At 40.8% G+C, this 26,835-nt stretch overlaps 1 protein-coding gene across 2 annotated transcripts in view; it reads right to left on the bottom strand.

Annotated features, from left to right (window-relative positions):
* LOC149314514 (metallophosphoesterase MPPED2-like) overlaps nt 1-26,835 on the bottom strand; it is a 186,066-nt gene that overhangs the window by 114,086 nt on the left and 45,145 nt on the right. For both annotated transcript variants that reach the window (XM_089523477.1, XM_089523478.1), the window contains exon 3: nt 11,525-11,706. In XM_089523477.1, the coding sequence (XP_089379603.1) occupies nt 11,525-11,706 (182 nt within the window). The remainder of the gene's footprint in view (nt 1-11,524; nt 11,707-26,835) is intronic.

Here is a 26,835-nt window from a genome sequence, read left to right as displayed (position 1 = left end):
GGGACACGCTTCCCCTGTCGATGCCCAGACGGAGATCATCGACCAAGGCGAACATGGCCGTCTCAACCCCGTAACCCGCCCGAAAGCCAGTTTGAAATGGGTCCAGATAATCCATTTCATCCAAGACCGATTGAAGCTGGATTGCAACCGCTCTCTCGATCACCTTCCCCAAAAATGGCAGCAGCGAGACTGGCCGATAATTATTATGTACCAGGGGGTCGAGGGAGGGCTTTTTTAATAAGAGGTTTTACAATGGCCAATTTCAAATCAGTTGGAATTTGCCCTTCCCTCAAGGATGTATTAATAATCTGGCGTAGCAATGAAGTTACTGCCGGTCCCCCCTGAGCCGCTAGCCATGAGGGACAGGGATCGAGAGAACAGGTTGTCTTCCGAACACTTCCAAGGATCTTGTCCACATCCTCGGTACTTACCAACTCAAACTGATCCAGTTTAATAAAGTCCACGGAGGCTCTGGATGCCTCTACCCCAGGTTCTGCTCTAATGCCGGCGTTAAGACCTTTGCTTATCCGAGAGGTTTTATCCGCGAAGAAGTTGTTAAATTGGTCACAGCAGGCCTTAGAAGGTTCAAGGATCTGGTTCGGGGCGGGAGGGAACTGAGTTAAAACAGACTCCCTTAACGAGCTGACACAGTTGGTCTCGGAACTGATGCTGGAATCGCCCAGGCTTTTAGTCCTGGGCGATTTCAACATCCCCTACGCGGCCAACTATGTTCCATCTGGTGCGACTCGTGAATTCATGGATACCATGACAGCCATGGGCCTGTCACAACTGGTCTCGGAGCCTACGCATTCTGCGGGTAATACACTCGATATGGTTTTTTGTACGGACATGGAAACTCCGTGGGATAAAACCTCTCGGATAAGGGAAGGTCTTGACGCCAGTATTACAGCAGGAACCAATGTAGAGGTATCCAGAGCGTCCGTGGACTCGATTGTACTGGATCAGTTTGAGTCTGTAAGTAACGAGGATGTGGACAAAATCCTTAGAAGTGTTAGGAAGACAACTTGCTCCCTCGATCCCTGTCCCTCATGGCTAGCGGCTCAGGGGGGACCAGTAGTGACGTCAATGTTACACCGGATTATTAATACATCTTTGAGGGATGGGCAGTTTCCAACTAGTTTGAAATTGGCCATCGTTAGACCTCTGCTAAAAAAAGCCCTCCCTTGACCCCCTGATTTATAGCAATTATCGGCCTGTTTCGATGCTGCCATTTTTAGGGAAGGTGATCGAGAGGGCGGTTGCAATCCAGCTTCAATCGATCTTGGATGAAACGGATTATCTAGACCCATTTCAAACCGGCTTTCGGGCGGGTTACGGGGTTGAGACTGCTATGGTCGCCTTGGTCGATGATCTCCGTAAGGCATGGACAGGGGAAGCATGTCCCTGTTAGTGCTCTTGGACATCTCAGAGGCTTTCGATACCATAGACCATGGTATCCTTCTGGAGCGCCTGGCAGAGTTGGGAATCGGGGGCACTGCACTTCAGTGGTTCCGATCCTACCTCTCTGGGAGGTTCCAGATGGTGCAGCTGGGAGACGTCTGCTCCGATAGGAGGGCCCTTACATCTGGGGTCCCTCAAGGAGCCATTCTGTCTCCCATGCTTTTTAACATTTACATGAAACCGCTGGGAGAGATCATCCGGAGACATGGGGCGTGGGGTTATCAGTACGCTGATGACACCCAATTAGTCTTCTCTATGTCTCCGACTGATGCAGTGACTGGAAATGACATCTCTCCTCTCGTGGCCTGTTTGGAGTCGGTAATGGGCTGGATGAGGGAAAACAGACTCACCCTGAATCCAGAGAAAACGGAAGTACTCGTGATAGGTTCCCCCGGTCCGGGGATGGCGGTGGTTCCACCTGTCCTGAACGGGGTCATGCTCCCGGTGAAGGACTCCCTACGCAGTCTGGGGGTGCTCCTTGATCCATTGCTCCACCTTGCTCTTCAGGTGGATGCGACGGTCAGGAGCACCTGCTATCAGCTTCGGCTGATACGTCAGCTGCATCCCTACCTGGGCCGGAGGGACCTTGAAACTGTAGTACATGCTCTGGTAACCTCTCGTTTGGATTTCTGCAACGCGCTCTACATGGGGCAACCCTTGTACCATACCCGGAAGTTGCAATTAGTGCAGAATATGGCAGCTAGACTGGTCACTGGTACATCCAGGGCCAGTCATATAACACCTGTCTTAAAAGACCTTCACTGGCTGCCTATTCGCTTCCGGGCGCAATACAAGGTGTTGGTTATCACCTATAAAGCCCTAAATGGCTTGGGCCCAGGGTACTTAAAGGACCGCCTCTCTCCACACAATCCGCCCCGCACACTCAGATCATCTGGGCAGCAATTGTTAAGAGTTCCAGAAGCCAGGCTGGTTACCACCACTAGGAGGGCCTTTACCATCTCAGCCCCCAACCTCTGGAACTCGCTGCCCGTCGAGCTCCGTTCAGCCTCCTTCCTTTTCCAATTCAAGAAGGGGTTGAAGACATATCTTTTTGAGCAGGCCTACCCCTGACTCCTATCTTCTAAATACTCCCCCCCCCCCCCATTTTTTTGTCAGCATTGTTGAGCTGACATGTGTTTTGGCTGTGTTTTATTTGTGAATTGTGTAATTCTTTTTAATCTTTGTTGTAATTTTAAACTGTTTTTTAATGTTGTTAACTGCTTTGATCCCAGGAAAAGCGGTATACAAATAAACATTTTATTATTATTATTCTTAGTAGTACGTGCAGAGCGCGTACTTTATGGCAGTCTGTAACCCGCCTATATATTATTAAATGTGAAAATTGCACTCTCTGGCTATCTGGTACTGACAGTGATGAACACTCCAAACATAAACACTTCACACACAAATTTGAATAAAGAGCCACAGAAGCAAGCAACTATCACCAAACAGTAAAAAAAAATTATGAGTGGTGTCAAAATTAAAATCACATATTAAACAACATTCTAAAAAGCCTGAGAGAACAAAACAATCTTTCTTTCTCATGTAAAGCAAAATAAGGAATTACCCAATTTAATCTCCCCTGAAGGGAGTTCCAAAATCAGAATCACAATTTGCCTCTACCACAAAGGCCCTGTCCAGAATACCCACCTACGTAGATTTTCCTGATGCTGAGATATATAACAAGGCTTTGAATCATACAAATTATGAGTAGGTATATATGGAAAGGATCAGTCTTTGAGATGTTGTTGTTATGTACCTTCAAATCCTTTCTGACTTACAGTGGCCCTACCATGTTTTTTTGTTTTGTTTTGGGGTTTTTTGGCAAGATTCCTTTAGAAGGAATTTGCCATTGCTGTCATCCGAAGCTAAGACTGCAACTTACCCACAGTCACCCAGTGGGTTTCCATAGCCAAGTCAGGATTCACAATCTAGTCTTCAGAGTCCTAGTCCAATATCACACTGGGATATACTGGATCAGGGTACAGTTTCTTTAATAATTCATCATAATGAAAGTTGTGTTGTTAAATTACATCAATTAAGCCCAGCTAAAAATAAGTATTTTACTAATGTTGCCTCTAAATAATGCTTTAAGAGAAGCTGAACAGCAATTAACAGCTTTCAGAATGACAGATTTACAAATATGTAGCATGAACTCTTGAAAACCCATCAAAAAACTAAATTCATAAAAACATATAAAAAAATTAAAGCACTGAAACACCTTATGGACACAAAAGGTTTAGCCTACAAAGTTTCCAATAGCTTTTAGATACCCCTACAAATCTGCTCTTTCAAATTTAATAACTGCTAGCTATGACCTTTGAGTTTGGCCCTCTAATTCAAATGGTTATACTGGTTATTCATATTGGTTTAATTCTCCATTTTAACCCTTCAACCTAAATCTCAAGTGCAGCAGTAGACTATTGGAACAAATATAGCACATAATCTAGCGACACCTCAATATTAACAAATTCATTATCACATAATAGTATCTACTCCATTGGATGTGAGGATCTTCTTCAGTAGGAATATATGCACACAGGTGCAGAGGTAGGAAACAGGCACCTAACAGCAGTGAAATACAGAAAATAACATTGTAACAACCCTATCAAAACATAATATAGACAAGTAAGGTTAATAACCATTCATCTCATGATATTGAGGTTATCCTAGAACTAGTCAGTTGGCCATAGTTATTTAGTGGAAACCAGTCTCTATCCATGCCCAAACAGAGCTGGTTTGCCCATACTGTTAAATATGATTTAGCACCACACAAACAAGCCTGAATGAGCCTAAACAAAACACAGGCTCATTCATTCTCCATTTCTCTCTCACTTCTCTTCCTCCCACATGATCAGGAATGGGACATAATAGAGTTTACTTTTATTTTTAAAGACACCTAGTTTAACATTATATTCAGAATGCTGGATTAAAGCACACATTGTGAAGTTGGTTTGTAATATAAACCAGAGTTTATTCTAAACCAAGCTTACTGGTTTGATTGAAATGTTAAACCAGGATTTTTTTTAAAAGTGAAACTGAATTCTGTCAAAGCCTCCTTTCTTGTGCAAGAGGAGGAGGAGTAAAGGAAGAAGTATGCATCAGCATAATAACATATTCATTGCTATGTGCAAATCAGTCTCTAGGATTAAACCTTTGCTAAGATTTGGTTGTGTCCAATGAAGACTGTAATCTACAAATTGCCATCTGGCCTCAGTTTCTGCCACTAGATCTATATCATGTGTCTGAAGAAACTAAATATAATTCACATAAGTTTTTAAAATTTGTACAGCTTTAAAATGCAGATTCATCATTCTTTTCATCTTCTCCATGGGATACAACTCTTTCCAGATGACACCATTTTGTCTTGTCCATGTATTTTGCTATAACAATTTTAAAATTCACAATAGCAGCATTATTGTGGTCTACATTATGGGAGTATTCAATATGCAGATTTTACCATGGCTTCCACTCCCCCAGACTTTTCAACATCTATATATTTATTTGCAAGATGTGTTGAAACTAAATTATTTTTGCACACTGCAACCATTTCCTACAGCAATCCGTTAGTCAACATAAGACATATCTACATCTTTTTTTTCCTATAACCTTTAGGGAAAAATCAGGCATACTCAGTGTAATAAAAAGACAGAGAGGGGAAAAAAAGATTTAGATGCTGGTTACTGGCCCTGGAGAACCAGAGTATTAATTAGCAAGTCAAACAGTACACTAATAGCCAGTAGAAGGAAACCATGACTCAAAAAGCTGCCCATTTGTCTTGTAATAAAGAAAATAAGGACAGTAATTCTAGAAACCTTGATTAACCCCATAGTATGGGTAATTACATTAAGATGAAGGTCTGCCACCTTTGCATTAACATAAGTTGCTGCATGTTGGTTTCTAGTGACACAGTAATTCCTCTGATACTGTGAATAAATGTGAATAAACTGAGAGTTCTGAGGATCAAGCACTGTTAGAGCAAATGGTTTTAGCAGACCCTCACTCAGTGGTTGCTTTACCAAAGAAAATTCATTTTCCACCACACAAGACAAGTCTAGGAGATACAGCACTGAAAAAAAAAACACTTTTAAAAAACCCTAACATAATGCTTATTCATGAACAATTATAGCTAAGCCAGAAGAGAGAATGAGAGCATTGACAGAACCCTAAATAATGCATGTCACTTAGCCTAGGCCTTAAAGTTGTATACAACATAAAATAAAAAGCTCTGTAATAGATGGGGCATTGCTGACCAATTTAAAATTGAATTACACAGCCTGCTAATCTTTATGATGAGATAAAATGGCTTTGAACACCACACATTATGCTAAAATCTGCAGTGCTCTCTCCACCAAACATTTTCGTTTCAGAGGCTATACCCCCAAAATGGGAGAACCATGCCCCTAACAAATGCAAACTATTCAGTTTTTTTTGTTTTCATTGTATATGTATATGCATGTGCATACTTCCAATACAAAGATAAGCATCCATATGCTGTATTCTTCTCCCTAGACACAGTGTGTTACTTTGGAAACTGTATATGAGTAAAACAATACAGGGGAAATAATGAAAGAAAATAAAGTTTTAGCCACAGAGCATTACTAGTACCTTTAAGGAAATTCACAGCAGTCCAAGAGCTCGCTACACTAATCAGAAAATGTGATGTGATGAGAACTATGCAGAACCAAATTATTTCTACATCTATATGCAACCTCTTAATATATTCTTCAAAACAATAGTTTTAGTGAAATGTCCATGCTTGGATTGTACTTGACCTCTAACCAATTTTGGTTCTAGAGATTAACAGTACTAGCCACTATGAATGTCTTTCTGAACATCCTTGCCATTCTTATTCAGGCAAAGAAGGGGCTATCAAAATATCGACTGAATATGCCAATCACCATATAGGGATCAAGGCCTTCAAAGTCAGGAGCCTTCTGTCTAATGAATGGAAACATAGTCCTCAGAAGAGAAGTCAGTTCCTAAAGATACAGCAAAACTAATGAAAGCCCCAGGACATTTAAAACTAATCAGCATTTTTGTTCAATCGCAGCTATTGAATGCATGCAAAATTTGTAGCTACAGCCAAATGCTCTATTTGGGGGAGGGGAGAATGGCTCTTTACAGTAAATCTTTATTCTGGGTGTAACAAATGAAGCAGTAAAGAGTAAAATAAGAGCCAGATGGCAAACACAAAAATGAGAAAATAAATCAAACTACTAAAAAAACTGTTTCCTACTGTGATTAATTCACTGTAATATATTTTTATACTGCCCTTTGCTCTTATTGTTTTCCTTTTGTGTGAGTGTATGAATGTGGACCTTTAAACCCTCTTCCAAAAAAAATAAAATAAAAAATCCAGCACTTGAAAACTAGATACTGCTAAGTTTGAGAGCTGTTCTTTAAAGTGTTTTCATTTATAAATTGGAAAGCATCAAAGAAGCGTGTCCAGAGAATAGGACCCAGAACAATAGATGCAAGCTACAGGAAAAGAGATTACACTAAACATTAGGAGGAACTTCCTGACAGTGACAGTGGAAGACGTTGTTCCTTTGGAGTGTGGTGGAGTCCCCTTCTCTGGAGGGTTTCAAACAGAGGCTGGATGGCCATCTTTCTGGGCTGCTTTGAGTGTAAGTTCCTGCATAGCAGGGGATAGGGCTGGATGGCCCTTGTGGTCTCTTCCAACTCTATGATTCTATGAACATTTCCTTATTTCATTATTCCACAGATCCAGCTTTGCAACCATTTTTTGCAATTCTCTTCCTTCAGTCCTAAGCAAAGAATGAATGACTGAACAATACTTTTCCCTTCCTATGTGAAAGTAAATGCAGGAGAAATATATTAAAACAAATAAAGTTGGCAATAAATAAAAGAAATAAAATTAAATGAACAAATTTTAATAATTATATGTATCAATTGATAATTTTGATAATCATTGTTTTTTAAAAAAATCAGTTCATTTTTTCTTTATTTACTTAAGTAATATATCCTAGTTGTCTTTTGTGTGTGTGTGTGTGTGTGTGTGTGTGTGTGTTTTTTTTAAGGAAAGGATAACTAATGCCTGAATCAGACAGGTGGATGGGGGCAGCTTCTGGCTGCTCCAGGGGTGTGGTGTGTAGATAACACACACCCCTGAAGCACCCGGAAGCCACCCCTAAGGCAGCCCTATACTGACCCCCAAATGAGCTGATATTGTCCGCTCCTTGCCATGATCCATTTGGGACCACAGTAGGAGGGGGTCTCTGAGCTGTGGCATGTGTTCGTCGCGGCCTGGCGATCAGGCAGGGAGCAGCTTCTGCCTGCTCCTTCCTGCCCATCTGTTATGCCCCTAAGTCTCAAGACCAAGATAAGACGAAATATACTGAAGAAGAACAGTATATTTCAGAGAAGAATATAAAGCTATTTCTTACATTTATATGCTTATGGTCCCAGGGAAAGTAATGAAGGCAGGCATTATTTGTAAGGTAAATCCCTGGCTGGATGAGGCACAAACAAGCATGTTGTCATGAATGAACTACTGTATTGAGCATATTGAACAATGCGCATAGCCCTAAGCTAGCAGCCACAACTGGACCCTAGTAGCCACAATCCTGCAGACTACTAAAAGCTACTTCTGGAGGAGATTCATTCTCTCCTGATTCAAATAAGTTAGCTTCTTCTTTAAGCAGAAGTACATTTTTGGATTCTGGCAATGGTTCTTGTTCATGAGCTGAAAACTATGAAGGATTTTTAGATCCTTTAGATTTAGGCACGCTTACATCAGTTTCACGTCATTTTAACTTCTATGGCTACATCCTGACCTTGCAGTAAACAATCTTGGGATTTTTAGTTTGTCGTGGGAAGTTAAAATTCTTTGCTTGAGAGTTTCAGTTTTTGTCTACAGAAAAGTGCACAATCAAGCTACATTTTTCAGGACTCATCTGTACTTCACAACAGTTAAAGTGATATCAGACTGGTATAATTGTAATGCAGATGTAACGTATACAGGCTGAAAAAGAGTTGTCAATTACACTATCTTCAATACCACTGATTATTCCATGGTTGAATGAAGGAATGCCTTCTTCTTTAATGAATCAGTGATCTGTGATTTCAAAACCAATTGCCTTGTTCATTTCTAGGTTCCTAAATCAAGCCCTACCCTATGGAACACAATGTTCTCTGGAATAAGTTTAGAATGTACTTTGAAGTTCTGTTACAATGTTCTCCAAGTATTTTTTTAAAAGCACAGAAGTCTGTGATATCACAGACATAGTACTGTATGTGGTTTCAGATTCTCACATCAATTACTTAAGGGCTAGAGCCAGCCTGGTGTAGTGGATTAAGCACTGGACTACAACTCTGGAGGCCAAGTTTCAACTCCCTGCTCCGCTATGGAAGCCCACTGGGTGACCTTGGACAAGTCACACTCTCTCATCCCCAGAGGATGGTAAAGACAAACCTCCCCTGAACAAACCTTCCCAAGAGTGATAGGTTCACCATAAAACAGCAATGATCTGAAGGCAAACAACAACAACAACAATTCCAGATTGGTCTAAAGAAGTTGAGTTCTTGCAATATAACTCCTTGCGTTTGCCTATGTTTTGCGTGTTGCTGTTGTCTCTGTGTCCGCTCATTCTCCTTGGGACAGGCTTTTTGTAGTTATTTCTCAGATCTGTACTGAATTCTTCCAAACATTTTAGGAAAAAAAACCTATGGTTTGAAGAGCAAAATTTCCCCCCATAATGCTGTGTTTACTGCAAGGTCAGTTAAGTTACTATAAGGGATGTTTAATGAAAACAATTATAAATTTAAAATAACTGTGTTTAAAGCATTTAACAGTCACTGGGGTCAAGTGATTACAGCAGTTACAAGACCCCTGGGATATGTTCACACCAAAACAAAGTGAATAAATTACTTCAGCAGGCACGTGTAATCACTAAGTGACCACAAAGGTCACACAGTGTACAAGCCCAGACGACTTTCATGCAAAAACCAATAATAAAAATTTATCAGTTAGATGGACAAAAAAAAAGCTTATGGAGGCAATAGTTACTAAACAGCAGAAATATTATGCTAGGTACAGAAGGCCACTGGGCTTGTTTAATGGGATGGCGAGGTGGCAAAAGAAAATTTGATGGTGGAAAGAAAAAAGGATGATTAGCTGAAGGAAAGACCAAATTTGCAGTTATACTCCTAAAATAGATTTTTTCCACTGCATGAATATTACTGCTTTTTCTGATTATTTCTTGTGATCCAGAAACCAGCCTACAATATTTTATCTAAGATTTTTAAAAGAAGACAGAAGTCTTCAAACATCTAAAGGATGGAATGGAGAAACCACCAGGGCAGTTGACATGATCACTCCCAAGTGTCCCATCTCTAAGGAGCTGGCAGCAATGAAACAAATGAGATGGAGATGAGAGCAACAGTGGCAGAAAACTCAGATTGAATCCAACCGAAAACAGGCTAAAAACTACTTGAAAATATATGGTGATGCAATAAAGACAGCAAAAAAGGCTTTTTTAACTAAAACTATTGGAGTTGCATAGAACCACGCAGCTGAGCTGTTTCAAGTGGTTAAGGATCTCTTACGATCTAGTCCTGAGGAGAATGCAAATCAATCAACAGCTCGCTGTGAAGAATTTGCTCACCATCTTGTTGATATAATTGCTCATATTCATTCTGACTTAGATGCCAGAGCTAATACAGTGTCGGTGGATGTAACCTTGGCTCCTGCTCATTCAGTATTGATGGATATATTTCAATTTGTGCAGCCTGATGATGTAGACAGGATCCTTGGAGAGGTGAGAACATGGCCACATGGCCCGAAAACCCCACAAAAAACGATGGATGCCAGCCATGAATGCCTTCGACTTCACAATATTACTATACTTCAATACACTATATATACACATATACATACACAGAGAAAGAGAGAGAGAGAGAGAGAGCAGGCACTGATAGTGCTCACACCCATTACCCTTCAATATTAAAAGAAAAAGAAAAGCAATCTCAAGAAGACAACAAAGAATTTGAGAAGTGAAACAAGAAGCTAGAAGATGCTCAGTAGAGACAGAGAAAGGAAAGGAGTAGCAAAAAGTCAAAGTATGAAAGAGCAACTATTTCAGGTTTTTAAACTTTTAAAAAAATCCTTTCATGAACCAAAATTTCACTTTTCTTATTTCCCCAAGGGCCTTCCAAGGAATCCAGTGGGATTTAATGATGCCATTAGGGGCCTTTAGAGATCCGGTCACCAGACATAAGACATGGATTGCAATGTCAGAGCCACACGTTAAAAGAGACTTTTTATATAATGATGTAGCTTCAGTTAGACAAGTAAAACTTTTTTTTAAAGGCCAACTCATTCTTTAGGGTCACCTTGCCATTCTCATCTTACTGCCTTTTTCTCCCTTTTCCAACTAATTCCCCACCCAGAGACAACTGGCTTCAAAATTTCTTATGCCACAATGATGCCTGATAACATGGACATCCTCTCTTTATCTCAACTTCATGCAATCCACTGCTGCCTTTCATTTCACTTGTTGAGCCATTATGTCATATTATTAGTGGCTTGCTAAAATTCATGGGCTGTGTGGGCATACTTAGCAACATTCAGCACTGCAACAGGTGCCTTGTACCTTGGAGACTACATAAAGCAAAGAAGGAGCCATCAGTCATCAGGAGGTTACTAATGCCTCCACTGCTTGATCTGAAACATATGTTCATCACACAGCCTCTTGTGAGCCACATTTACTACTACACAGATGATAAAATGTAGTTGCATTTTTGCTATTCCTTTTTTGCACATTATCAGAATATCAGGTATCCTTCAAGATTTTCACAGCAGGAACCTTACAGCTGCTATCATGAGAGATGATAATAGTACCAGGAATCAAAAATGTAAGATTAAGCATATATATCCATGCTTAATTAACAGAATCATATTTTGACCACACAGAGAATGTAACAAGTGACAAGGTTGCTGGGTGAAGGCTCTTCAAAGCTGTAACACAATTAGGAGGCTGTAAGTGACACTTGCATAGCAAAGGTTAATTGGGGTCACCAAAATGCAGTAATTTCTTACCTAACCAGTCATTAAACTTCTTAACCTCAGAAGGCAGGCCCAACTCAGTGAAATCGCCTGTATGAAGCAAGATGTCCCCATAAGGCATCTGGATTCCATCTGTTCTGGAGTGTGTATCCGACACACAGACAAACCGTGTGTGGCCTGCTGGTTTCGGGGTGTCATATGGAATTGGATCAACCCTAAAGTGAACATAAGATATCCTGTTAAAATTAAACTTGATACACATGCTGAACACAATGGGCACAATTCATTCAAAAGTACTTGCAGCATCCCTCTGGAAAATTCCCATAGGTTCATCAGAACACTATATTTCACAAGGCTATGCAGAGGAAACACAAAAGGCATGTTAGGGAGAATAAGAGACCTGAATGTATCTTCTACATCCCCATCCAGCAATTTTATCCCATTGTAAGTTACGTGTGCTCCAAGCTGAAGGAACATTTCCAAAGCAACAAGCGTATTGGATGTGGATATGAGAAGATACATACAAATTTCCATTCCCCCAAGTCCTCACCATGCTGCCTGAGAGCATGACATGAACACACACACACACACAGAGAGAGAGAGAGAGAGAGAGAGAGAGAAGAAGAAGAGAAACAGGGTTATGGTAGTCCTTTGCATGTATATGCTGCACGAATAGTATGAATAGAAATTACACATTATTTCATTATATAAATGCTGCTCTATATCAGAATCTATAGGCAAAATAATCTATAGACATGACACACAAATAAACAATACAACAATTCTCAGAATGAAAAGATAATTTGGGCTTTGGTGTATTCCCTTTTTAACTCACAGCATTTAAGTCACAACAAGGACTCTGAATTGAAGAAATACAGCTATATTTAATTCACACATGCATACTGTAAATTAATACAGACACAAATATATATATAGTAAAGATAACTGACAACATGGGTTTAGCAACTGCAGTCTCAAAACAAGTTTTATCTTTATTAGTGGACAGCATATAGTTTATTGCTTGGCTAAAAGCATGAACCTTAGAATGTAGAACATCTTCATATTGCCAAGAATCACACACAGACAAGGCATCATCTCAGGACAGTAGCTAGGCTGGAGCAACCGGAGCAACCGGGGCACCACCCCGGGGCCCCCAGTCAAAGGGGACCCCAAACGAAAGTGCGGATGCTGCCCGCAACACATGGTATGTCTGCCCCAGGGCCCCTAAAGGCCTAGCTACAACCCTGCATCTTACAAGGTTTATTACTCTAGCAAATATTTAATAATTAACTATTCCAATAATGGTTTACACAGTTTAAACAAAAAAGATTATCATTTGTATATGTAAGCCTACATTCTTTTAATTAAGTTTTTACTAATTCTTTCCCTTAACCACACAAGAGATCAGAAAACGAAAATGCAACTTATACTGCATTTGCCAGAATTTTTTCTACCTATGTTTGTGCATCTCTCTTTTGAATCAGGAAAAGACTATAAATATGTCAAGGAATCTTGTTTAGTCTTTGCATTTTTAAGTAAAAATAGTAGGTAGGACAAAAAAATAGTATGTCCCATATAATTATTTAGTAAATCTTAACTGTAACGTATAATTAATGGATTTTCCCCATTACCTTTAAGTAATTAAGTATCTTCTAGAGGCAAAATTCAGTGAGGCCATCTCAGGCAATCCATGTATTAATGTCATTATACAGAAAAGCATATGTTTATATGATGTCCTATTTCTTTCTTCCAATGTAATAAAGGTTAACTTTTTGGTCTGATCCACTAGGAAAACATCACACTATAAATGCATGGCTTTCTATTGCTACAACTGTAGTACCACTACGAGGACTGCTTCCTGCAGAAAACAAACTTTCACTTTCATTCTCTACAGAGCCTTGTTCAGATCTGTCTAGCTGCATTAAGGATGAATAGATTTGTCGGACCTGTGACATCTGCTTCTTCTTATAAACTTACACTGTATTTCCCCAGCTTCCGTCAGCTCATTTCCAAACACATTTGCTATTTTCAATTTTCAAAGTCTTTCCCTGCAAGGAGGGATGGTAAGAGTACTAGAGACAACAGCCGAGCAAAAGTAATTTTCTGTTCTGTGCCATAACTAAACTAAATAGGACAAAATATTTCCAATATAATTGGAACCTAAAGGTTTTTTATGCAAAAAATATAAAAATGATGCAAGGTGGCCCCACACCACTGACTCTGCCTACCCCACTGCTACTAAAGGAAGCTGGCACGTTTAGCATGCAACAACTTTCCTGACTGACAAATTAGGGAATGGGAAATACAGTCGACCCTCTGTCTCCATGGATTTGTTGCCCATGGATTCAAGCATCCACCACTTCAAAATATTTTTAAAATTTATAAATTTAAAAAAGAAAACCTTGATTTTTTTCCCATTTTATATAAGGGACACCATTTTATATAATTGTATATAATGGGATTGTACGGTATATAATGTGGTTTGAGCATCCAGGATTTTGATAGTCACCGGGGGGAGGGTCCTGGAACCAAACCCAGCAGATACCAAGGGCCCACTGTATTTTGATAAGTACTTGTGTGCCAGGCTGTTTCTCAAGCCATGAAAACAGAAGCAGCCTAAACATGTAACCAAATATTCCAGGCTTTTTAAATTCTAGTTCTTTATTCAGTATTGTTTTTACTAAAATAACCTTTCTCCTGTTTTTTTCCTCCACTTTCACACAAAGTTTGCTTGCTTGCTTGCATGTAGAGTTAAACAGAGGTAGGGATGTGGGCATACAGATAAGCCGTGACTTCACATGTTGCTGCATCCCTGGCAACTTCAGTTGTTAGATGTAGAAGTTTCATGGTCACAGTGATTGACTATGAAGATCTCATACTTTTGCTCCCCTTCCCTTGCAGCCCTGAAAATCCATTCAGGAAGATTTAGCACCCTTCATAATGAAGTGGGAAGTGCAGTGGGGGAGGAATGAACAAATAATAATACAAATTCAGCTACTAGTCTCAACTAGACTAGATCCATTGAATCAACTGTTGAAAGAAAAGTCAGCAAATATATAAATTCCATCAATTCAATGGGTCTATTGTAGTTAGGACTAACATTTGGATTTAGGCTCTTATCTCCCCCTTTCCCACTACCAATCATGGATGTGTTTGATGGATACAATGCCCTTCCATGAGGGATCCCTGTCATGCACAGAAGGACATTCCTGTATTCCACCCAATGCAAACTTCATTTAACTCTAAACAGATGCACATACAAAGACATACAGAGAAACTAAGGCCCAGTACAGACGGGCGATTAGTGGCACCCTCAGCGTGAACTAGATCTAGACGAGGCTGCACATTTACATGCCCAGCAGCCCTACTTCTCAAGGTTGCCATCATTGCTTGCCCCTGTCTGCATGGGCAGCACCATGATGGTGCGAGTGTGGCGCAATGCCCAAACTGTGCTGGCCAGAAGTGATGTGATCAGGGGACATGAGTGCACCAATCGCACCCCTTCCAGGAAGCTGATTTCAGCAGCTTCTTTTTGCTCCCAAGAGGGAGCACATCACTGCTGCGCCTTTTGGTTGCTGCGGCAATGATGTGGGGGAAAACGGGCCACACAGAGCTGCTCGTCCGTCGAGCCCCTAAGTTTCTTCTATTATATATCCAATATGATATTCACACAAGCTCTTAATGAACTGGCAACCACCTATTATGCTCATTATAGTCTTGTTATTATCAGAAAGAACTGCCATGAACTATACTTACCTGTCCTATAATTTCTGAGCATGCCTTTGATGAATTACATGTCATTTCAGTATTCTGAGTGTCAACACAATAAAGTAAGTATGTTTTCTGTAGCAGAGAATGTGATCTCTTGGGAAATAACCCCAAATCCACCCCAATCTTACTGCTGGAGAAAACAATAGACCCAAATTCCAGAGGTACAAAGGAGTAAAAGTTGAGGAGCATCTCATCCACACTGTATCATGTTCATCTGCCATAAACAGAAGTGGGTATGGTCCTCACACACATACAGCTCCACAGGAAACCCCACCTATTATTTCATGAGGCACAGTGACTAAATAAAATATGATGTTACTTGATACTGTGTATCTAGCAATGTCATTTTGTCAGAACAGCTTTAAAACATATATAGTTTTAAATAATAATACTACTACACTATGCCTCAAAAGAGCCCTGAATTGTTATTTACAGTTATAGGACTTGTTAATTGTGAGGTAGTACTGCCAGAAATTTCTGGTCATGAATCTCACCCTCCCCCAAAGTAGTAATCATAATAGCATCACCTGAGGGAATCTGCTTCCTTTCCCATTTCTTGGTCTCAGTTCATCTGTTTTCACAAAAGTATAGTGAACTGAATGGAATGGAATTTTTAAAAAAATTGTAGGAGGGAGGTTGTGGTTTCTTTGGCAAATGTGAAGAGAAGTCCTCAGAAAGGAGAGGGGGTCAATTCTATTCCCCTTTAAAATAGATTAGGTGTGAAAGACAGCCAAGTTCCTTTCAAGACTCTGAAAGGCCTGAAGAGAGAGGAGGGCTAAATGTTCACTTGAGGCCTTGCTTTGTTCTATCTGTGGTACCATACAGCTGTTAGTGCTGGCACTGCCAGCTCCTTGTGAAAGCCTTAGAATGATCACACACACCCGCCCTCCAAGGGCCAAGACAGCTGCTAAGACGAAGGAATTGGCTGGCTAAAATATACAGAAGAAGGACAAGGGTAAAGTTCCACCACAACAGAGGAAGAAGAGGAGAAGTTGTTGTTCAAGATCTCCAAGTAGAACTTTCCAAATATACTAGCAACAAAGGGTGGCACATCATCGTACAAACTTCTATAAGATTCCATATTTCTGATGTGTGCAATTCTTGTCCTGTTCTACAGAACCATTATTGTTGTGTGTCTTCAAGCCATTTCTGACCTATGGTGACCATAAGGGCAGGCAACACTATCACAGGGTTTTCTTGGCAAGATTTATTCCAAGTGGGTTTGCCTTTGCCTTCTTCTGAGGCTGAGAGAGTGTGACTTGCCCAAGGTCACCCAATGGGTTTCCATAGTTAGGTTCACATAAACAGCTAATTCCTCTAGATGTTGAGCTGTATGACCATTTAAAGACCTTTAGATACCTTCAACATCAAGCACTTTCTAGTTTAGGACAAGGATTAGAATAATAGAATCATAGAACAGAATCACAGAATCATAGAGCTGGAAGAGACCACAAGGGCCATCCAGTCCACCCCCTGCCATGCAGGTACTCCCAATCAAATTAATGCTATGTCAAACTGTCCTAAGTGCCACAAAGCCAACAAAATGGAAGATGACAGCTTAACAGATCTGCTTTGTGATCAATAATGACATTGTATAATGTCACAAATTCTGCTTGTTTACTCTCCATGTGTGCACAATTTTCCTTGGTCTTGCTGACCCAAATCTGAACAGAGAAGATGAGTGCTGGTGCCATTAAAGGTTCTGCACTTGATCCAGTCCTGTTTGTTGCTGTTATTATTACATACATGATCTAATACCACACTTCAGGGCCAGGTATCTAATAAACAACTTCAGACAAGCCTGCCTAGACAGCATTTGAGATCTTCAAAAGAGGCATTTTTGCAAATCCCATCATGCTGAGAAGCTAAGACTTGTTCCACTGTAGATGAATTTCAAAACAGTTTATTTTCCATGATCTTTTATTTTTTAAATCTGACTTTTAAAATTGTTTTTAACACTCTGTGTGTGGGAATTGAAAAAAGCAACCAAACAGTACTCTTTTCAGGAAGAAACTGGATCTCAGAGGGATTATATAAAACTGAAATAGATTTAATGAAATTATTGGAAATGGATATTTATAAAATGCATCAGATGTTTCAGCTTCCACCTTCCTCGGTGATGTCTGTTGGAAAGGTGTAATAAGCAACATCCTGTGGCAGTTAACAGAATTCCTAGGGTCCAAGCATGGAATTCAGAGGATGGTGCTGGAGATAAGAGTGGTATTGTCCTCTAAATTTAGGCTATGGGACAACAAGCTGTCAAAATTGTACATCCAGATATTCTCTCTTCTCGAGCATAGTTGGATCACAGGGGGTTTTTCCTATGAGAAATGCAGCCATTTCCCTCAGAATTAAAAAGTTTGGCCACAGTTTGTTCCAGCTTATTAATGGTGATGCTGATATGTGCTGACTGAATCTTGTGGAAGATCAGGAGTGGATTTCCAAACTGGGGGTTGGTTCCAGAATCCTCTGTGGATACCATGGATGCTCAAGTCCCAATATAAATGCCTGTTTCTGAACTGCCAGTCCCAGCTTTCCATAGAAGAAAACTGTGACAGTTGAAACAGAATAATAGCACTATAATTCTGTAGTGTAAACAGTTGGTGAATTAGCTATCAAGGGTAGCTTTCTTTTTTTTTCCCCCTTTCCTTTTCTTTGTCAAGTAGCAGTGATGCAGACTCCAGTCAACTGACTCAGCCTCAATTCAGACTCAAGCTGCATCAATGATTCGACTTGGACTCGACTCAGCAATTAATGACGCACTGACTTCACTACACTCAACTCACGGCTTGTATTTTTTTAGTGACTGACTTGCTTAAACTCTTCTGATGTGCAAGAAGGGCGGTACATGTTCACAGTACGCACACGAACACACACACGCTAATGTAAACACATCCAGGAAGAAGTGTTTTGGCAGCAGGAGGCACTGCAGCCAAGATCCAGAAAGAGCTGCCGAAGGCAAGCGGGATTTGCAGAGAACAACAAACATGAGAGATAGAAAGAGAGAGAGAAAAAAGAGGGAAATATCAATAGCTAGTGTGGAATGGGGGGAGTGGGTGGCAGCTACACCAACAGCAAAAGCAACACAAAGAAGGGGCCAACCCAAGTAGCCAATGCAATGTGAAGAACAGCTTCATGGGGACTCACATTCTCTCTGAGGCTGGTGCTGAGTCTCCTCATGTTCTCCCTCCTTCTTCACTGTGTATCTGGCTACTGTGTGAATGGAATGTACAGCAGACTCTCTCACACACACACAAATGTGTTTATGTATATATGTACATTTAAATTTACAAATTAAAAACATGTTGTACCTACATGCAGGCAGCTGGCCTCATCCACCCACTCCCCAATGCCCAAAGTCAAGCTGACTGACTGCCTTCCAAACCTTGCTTCACTTTTTGCAGTGAGATTGCTTTTTTAAAAAAAAAGCTCTCATGGAGCTTTAAAATATTGGGGCAAGGTTTGGAAGGTGGGCAACTCTGCTTTCTCCTTTTCGTTTGTGAAGAAAAAGGAGGTGGGTGGAAGGAGGCAGGGGATGAAGAGGGAAGGAAGAGAGCAACTTCTTCAACTGTTTGTTTATATAGCAGATGAAATTGCTTCACTGCGATACATAATGCTATCATGCAGGACTAGCAAGTGGAGAGAGAAGGACAGTGTGCCAGCAGCAGGGAGGAAGGAACTGCTGGTCCAACCCCAGCACACTTTGGACTGACAGAGAGGGGCATGGACAGACAGATAGACAGACAGACAGACACAGATACAAACATGGCTTTATTAAGGCACTTTGCAATCCCCAGGTGCTGCTCCTTTTCTCCTCAAATGAGGGCTTGGGGAGTGTGGGTGGTATCATCTGTATTCATGTAGGCACAATGTTTTTTTTATTGTAAATTTGAGTCTACACACACGGGAGGGGGGGGGGGAGTCAGATGCACACTGCATCCCAATAGCAACCAGATTTATGTGGCATATTTAATCTGGGTATGGTTAAATGAGGATCAGCCCTTAAAATGGGAATAATAGTAATCATGCTTACTCCATCATGTGTCTGTTACCCCTGTAATATCTACAGCAACCCCAAAATAGAAAGGCAGTTTTAGCTACATATTACATGTGGGAGCTGGAGCAGAAATATCATGAGTCTCAGAAGGCTAGACAGCAAGTTCATAGGAAAACAGATATTAGAACTGTGTTATTCCTATTAGTAGTTTGTGCTCAAGTGACTGTGCTTTTAAACAGTGGCAGAGCTGCCACAATTTAACTTCAGGGAGATAAAAAGGTTGCCATCTTGCATGCTAAATCACCTATATGTTTAATCCTGAGTGCCAATCTAGATATGATGTTGTTTTTAAATCTGCTTTGGATAACAGGTATTCCAGTTCAAATATATGTCATCATTCAGTGACATGTATATCAAAGTAATATTACTGTACATCATTTTGAGAGCCCTAATAGGCAGAAAAGTGATTAAATATTAATGTGAATACTAATATTAATACAGTTTGTGAATTGCACTTTTAAACTTGCTGTAGCTATGACTGTTTTAATCAAAATGGTCTGAAATTCTGTACATTTGTAGCTGGCATCAAATAATCCATAGATGCCAAGGTATTAAGAGATATCATTGTTATAAGCAACATAATTTCAAAGTTCATCATGCTAGAACAATTTTAGGTTGCCTGGTTTTTGAGACTTGCCTTAACTAAAGTGGGAACTCCCATGACACTTTAATCCTGGAATCATTTTTCTCCATTTCAAATATATGACAGGACAACATATCTTGTTGTTATGTGCCTTGCAAAAGTAATTATAAACTTTCTGAACTTAGCTTATCCTGGCTGGGATGTTTTTCTGTTTTTAGAAAAAACAAGAAATCATAAATTTTCTGGTAACCCATGAAAATATGTACAGTATGAGAATCTTCTGTCATGGAGTAATGTTCACTGCCATTACTTAATATAGAAGTGAAAGATTACTGTAGACCTTACAATGGAGCTATACAACAACCATGTCTAGTCAGTCCATAGCCATGTCGACATTAGCTGTTGTTGTTAGCCGCCTTTGAGTCAACTTCAACTCATAGCAACCCCATGAATGACCTCCAAGCACCTCTGTTCTCAACTGTTCTACTCAGGTTTTGCAGCCTCAGGTCTGCATTTTCCTTGATTGTCGCTATCCATCTGGTGTGCGGTCTACCTCTCCTTCTCTTGTCCTCCATCTCTCCTAGCATTATTGTGTATTCTAGTGAATCCTGTCTTTTCATAATGTGTCCACAGTACAGCCTCAACGTACTCATCTTGGCTTCCAAGAAGAGTTCAGGATTAAGCTCTTCTGGAACCAATTTGTTTGTCTTTTTCAGCCATCCGTGGTATTCTTAACACTCTTCTCCAGCACCACATCTCAAATGAATTTATTTTCATGTTATTGGTTTTCTTCACTGTCCAGCTCTCACATCCACATATGGTGATGGAAAATACAATAGCTTCAATATTCTTAACTTTGATGTTTAGTTTTATATATTTGCACTAAAATATCTTGTCTAGTTCTTTCATAGCTGTCCTTCCCAATCCTAGTCTTCTGATTTTTTTGACTGAGATCCCTGTTCTGGTCAGTGTTTGAACCAAGGTATAGGAAATTCTTAACTATTTCAATTTTCTCATTGTTTAATCAAATTTATTTAATTTCTCTCTGATCTTTATTTTTGTTTGTTTTTTTAAGTGTTCATCAGTAAGCCTGCCTTGGCACCTTCTTCTCTGATTTTCTTTAGTAATTGTTTCAAGTTTTTGATGTTTTTTGCTAGTAGAATGGTATCATCTGTATATCTTAGTTTGTTGCTGTTCCTGCCTCCAATCTTCACTCTTCCATCTTCAATGTCTAAACCTGCAATGCATGTGATATTTTCTGCATAGAAGTTGAATATATAGGGTTATATAATACGACTTTGTCTGACCCCTTTTCCAAGTGGGAACCATTCTTCTTCTCCATTCTTTTCTAACAGTAGCTTCCTGTCTTGAGTATAGTTTAAGAATCAAAACATTCAAATGTGATGGTACATCCATAGTTTCTTTGAGATCCGTTTCTTTAAGATCACTCCATAATTTTTCATGATCTATGCAGTCAAAGGCATAGTACAGTGCACCCATGACATATGCAGGAGTGCCATACACGGCTTTCAGCTTACTCACTGCAGGACAAACAATGGTCACGTGCCCCATTGTTTTCAATGGGTCTTGAGCATACACATTTTTTTCCTTACTCAGAGGGGTCCAGAACAGACCCCCCCATATAAGGGAAGGGCCCACTGCAGTCTATGAAGAACATCAGTTCCTACTTGGAGAGCCACTTTTACTTCCCATTCCAGAATTTGGAGCTCATCTTCATATGCTTCTTTTTCCTATGGAGTTTATCATGCTTCTTACCTTCTGCTCTGCTCCCGTCGCGTAAATCTCACCGATCTGCGACGGGAACATCCTGGTGGGACTATGGATGACACAACGCTTCTGTTTTCATCATGCAAGCGTTATCGTAAGTGTTTAAAAAGGGCCCTTTTTAAAATAATGGATTAAATCAATATTTAAAAGGGCCCTTTTTAAAACACCTACAACAACGCTTCCATGACGAAAAGTGAAGCATTGCACCATCCGTGATCCCACCAGGAGGCTCCCATCGCAGATTGGTGACGTTTATGTGATGGGAGCCAAGCGGAAGGTAAGGAGTGTGATAAACTCCCATGTGTCACTTATTCCTCTTCTCTTTCATACAGCTCTTCTATGTATTGTTGCCACTGTCTTTTTATTTAATCTTGGCCATGTATTATATTCTTGTGTTGAAGATCATTTGCATTCTTTGTTTAAAATTCCCTTTAATTTCCTGGAATTGGTCTCTTTTTTCTTCCTATTTTATTGGTGGCTTCTATTTCTCTATGTTTATTATTGCAGTAATTCTCCTTATCCTTGAGCATTACTTATCAAACAGTTGCAGTCAAGGTTCTGTTCCTATCTTCCTTTTCTTTTGCTTCTCTTCTTTATTTTACAGCTTGTAGCATTTTGTCTGTCATCCATTGTTTCTTTGCTTTCTTTTTGGTCACAGTTAGTGTCTTTGTGCATTCGTCTTTGATTATGTCCCTGGCCTCTCTCAATAGTTCTTCCAGTTCCCGATCTATTAGGCTTAATAGTGGAAATTCATTTTTCACTTTCTCTTTGAAGTTTTTCAGATTTTATTTCACCATGATGACTGGTTTTGTGTTCTTCAGCTTTATTCTTATTTTTTGATATCAGTAGTTCATGGTCTGTGCCACAGTTTGCACCTAGTCTCGTTTTTGTAGTGAGAATAGAGCTTCTCCACCTTTTGCTTCTGATTATGTAGACTATCTGATTTTTGTATTGGCCACCCAGTGACATCCATGTATACATTCTTCCTTCCTGTTGTATGAAGAAAGTGTTTGCAATGAACAGATGGTTGAATTTGCAAACTCTGTCAGCTTCTCTCCTTCAATTCTTGATCCTAATCCAAATCTTCCTGTTTTTTTGGATGCTATTCTGCTCCCAAATTTTGCATTCCAGTTACCTAAGATTAGGAAGAAACCCTCTTTTGGTGTGTTGTCAATATTTTCCTGGACTCCTTTGTAAAATCTCTCAATTTCATCTTCTTCTGCCTCTGTGGTCAAGGCATACATCTGAATTATGGTAATGATTTCCCCTGAAGTCTTATTGACATGATTTGATTCCATTTTGTATTATATCCTTTGACAGATTGTGCTACATCTCTTCTCACTACTGATGCCGCCTTATTTCTTACTGTCTTTTCATTTCTTGAGTAGCATACTCATTAACTAGTTAACATTAACTAGTTAACATCAAAATATCTGCTAGCTACATCCAAGGCCCAGAACAGGCCAAATGAAGTGGCCTCCGGCCACTTTGGAGGCACGGCATTCATACGACACATGCCTCCAAAATGATGGGAATCCACACTGATGCCATGCTCTGGTCCTTTGGACCAGAGCAAAAGGGAGCCAGAATAATCCAGCTCCTTGCAGCACGAGTTGGAGCCAGCGTCTGTGGCCCACTTTGGGAGCAGGCCATGTGGTTGGAGCAGTACCATCCCAGTTCTGGACAGAGTGGACTCGGGACGCTCCTTCTCGCTCATCTGCTCCGGCCCCAAGACTAAATCATGGGTACTGAGAAGTTAACTGCTTTCACCACTGTGACACAATATAGTCAGCAGCAGCCCTGGAAGCAAAACCCAGCAGAAGTGACCCTCATTCTCCAACCACAACTAATAATAATAATAATAATAATAAAATTTATTTATATTTCCCGCTTCTCCCTTCGGATCGAGAGCCACAATCACCCTTAATGAACTTCTAATGCTACCTCTGGAATAACCCATAGATGTGCAGAATTCTTCAAGTTGCTAGAATTAAAGCTGAAGCCAAGTTCTTTAACTCTATAAAACTGAAGAATGTGCCTACCCCTGGTGTAATTCTAATAATATGAATTAATTGCCTAGAAGTTGCAGCAAGTAAAGTATCACTTTCCAAGAGGAGTAACACTGACAGCTCTTAACCCTAACCTTATTGGCAAGTATCAGAGTCATTAAGAGTGCCTTAATGAGAGAAATAAAATGGCTTCAGTTCAGACCTCAGGATAATGAATTGAACTTCATTTACTTTGTTAAAGGATGGCACTTGAATATGGCAGAAGTATCACAGTTCCAATGAACTGTGGATAACAAAAGGGGGCAAAAGAAAGAATTCATAATCTTGACAAAATACTACAGGCTTGTTGATATTATCATTTAAAGTTTAGGAAAATACAGAATTGCACATGCACTCCCTATGCAAGAGGATATGGTATTGGTATACAGAGAATGCATGTCATTTGGATATGGTCTGAACTGGGAGAGTGATTCAATCTTCATTACTTGGAATACCAATGCTTTGAACATATATGATTGCCTGCATTTGTGAAAAGCACAGTAGATGCTATGGAATGATATATTACAACATGTAACAGAAGTGAACCACCATAGTATGATCCAGTATACACAGACAAGGATCCTTTTTGACGGCCCTAACCAAGCCCCCACCCATGATATGTGTAAACCCTGCATAAGAGGTAGACATGCATACAATGCAGTTATTCCTGAAAAGATGTTACCATAGTGTAACTGATAAACATGATGAATTTCTGTCTGACATGCATCAGCTGAAGATACAATGATTCCACTTAGAAAAAAACAGGATACCAAGGGAATGAGGACCCTCCCCAAAAGGTGGGGGGGGATTCTAAGCAGTTCAGTAAAATATATGATATTAAATATTGTTATGTAATGGTGTGTGAAGAAGCATGATTGTTATTATCATTAATAGGAGGGACCTTTGCTTAGGAATGTTTGTATCCTGTAATTTTACTGTACAATAGGCCCTTGGTATACATGGGGGAATCTGTTCTGGATCACCACCACCCCGCGGATACCAAAATCCACAGATGCTCAAGTCCCATTGTCCTTAATGGTCACCTCATCTCCCTCCTTCCCTCCCTCCTTCCTTCCTTCCCCATTTCCTCTGAGGCTTCTGCCCTGGCTTGGCTGTGGGGGGCAGAATCTTCCGGGACCAGGACCAGGGTCGAGTCTTGGAGCCCCATCCCCAGGCCTAGTAGCCAGGACGGAGCCTCTGGGCTCTGGAACCCAAGCCCTGGTCCTGGGCCCGGCTTCCTCTGACCAGCAGGGTTCCAAGGGAGTTATCCACAGATGCTCAGATCTGCAGATGGCAATTCCGCATACAAGGAGGGCCCAGTGTACAAGCAAATAATTTATTGTGCAAGATAGCAGCATCCTGGGGATTTCATCTTTCCTTTCAAATAAAACACTGTTTCCCATTCTTTAAGCCTGAAAGTGTACAGTGATCCCACTTGTGTCAAAGAGCAACAGTGACTCAGTAATTTGTAATGAAATCAGTGCCATCAAGGCATATGGTGATCCTATGAATGACAAACCACTATGTGCCCTGGTCATCAACAGACCTATTCAAGCCTTCCAAACTTACGGTCATGGCTTCCTCTATTGAGTCTAAATACCTGTCATGCTGTCTTTCTCTTCCTACTGCTGCAACAATGTATCAGACTACTTTTTATAAACACAGTAACAACAGTGCAGAACTTGTTTTATTTATTTATTTATATCCCACTTTCCTACTGAATTGGATTCAAAGTGGCTTTTAAAACATTGTAACAAGTAACTCATAATTCCTTTTTAAGGAACAGTCCAAGCTCTGTAAAAGGAGCAAATGTAGGTCTCTTCCTAATGTTACAGTGGCGGGATACAGACGGGCAAAAAGGGGTGTGTTCATGACGTCATGAAGGTAGAGCCTTCAGACGGCCCTTACCTGAATGCCGCCATGAACACGCCGCCCGCACGCCCCAAGCAGGAAGAAGCGGCATTAAAAAGGTGCTGCTTTTCCCCGTTTCTTTTCTATATGATGCGCAGCTGCGCAGCTCCGTCTGTAAGCTGTTGCACCGGTACACCAGAATTGTTACGCTGCTAATTTAAGTTGCCCATTTAAAAGCTCCGTGTCTGCTGCGTCACATAATGAGTCGGGGTCCTGGAACATGCGCAGTTTGCAGTCAGGCTTTAATTGCAGCGTCAGCTGCCATGCAAGTGTGGAAGCTGCAGCACAGCTGCAGCGCATTTTAAGACTCGTAACCCTAACCCTAACCCTAACCCTAACCCTAGAGCAACATGTACGCATGCGCTGCTAGAATTGGGGAAAGTTTGGAATTTAAAGTGAACCCCTACACACATTCCTGTGCCATTTTCACCTAACAATAAGAAACCCCTAAAACTTTAAATATTTACATATGTACAAGGGAGGTGATGGGGGATGGCAGGGGGACAGCAGTGGCAGCGGCGACAGCTGTGGCTGTGCATTGCAGATTCAGCAAGAGCGCGGGGACCAAAGGAGAGGAGGCATCCATGATGCTGGTGACATTGGCAACGTGCAAGCGGACAAGGATGCCAACACCAGCTGATCACCAGCTGGCAGGAGACCACTATTGTTCTTGGGCAGGGCGAGGGAAAAAGTTTTAAAGGGGCTTAGGCGCGTTAAATGTGCACATAGGCTTTCTGCCGCCGCTGCTGAGCGCCGCAGCTGCGCAGCTGCGCATCCGCCAGCCGGCAAAAGAAAAAAAAAGCCCCATTTTTGGCCACCCGTGCGGAAGCTGCCTCTCTCTTTGCAGCGTCCTCCGAGGTGGCGGTTTGGAAACTGCGGGTCAGAAACGGCCCCAGGTGAGGCGTCTTCACTGCCCCCCATGTGGAAGCCCCATCACCTGAGCCACGCCCCCAGGGCAGGCGGTCTGGAGGCTCTGTATTCAGCAGAATACACCTCCAAGACGTCTTCCCCTGCCCGTCTGTATCCCGCCAGTGATTAGTATTACTTCTGGATGAGCTGGGTCTCATAGTCAAGTATCAAAGGTCTGAGCCCAATATTTTGCCCAATTACAGTTTCACAATGTCTTCTTGTGTATTATTTTACAGGACACCCTCCAGTTTCAAATTTGGAAATTGAAATTACAACA

The sequence above is a fragment of the Sceloporus occidentalis genome, unplaced genomic scaffold (genome assembly GCF_023333645.1).
Source record: "Sceloporus occidentalis isolate IW3139 unplaced genomic scaffold, rSceOcc1.0.p SCAF_4, whole genome shotgun sequence".
NCBI lineage: Eukaryota > Metazoa > Chordata > Lepidosauria > Squamata > Phrynosomatidae > Sceloporus > Sceloporus occidentalis.
This window is presented reverse-complemented; position numbering and strand designations above follow the sequence as displayed.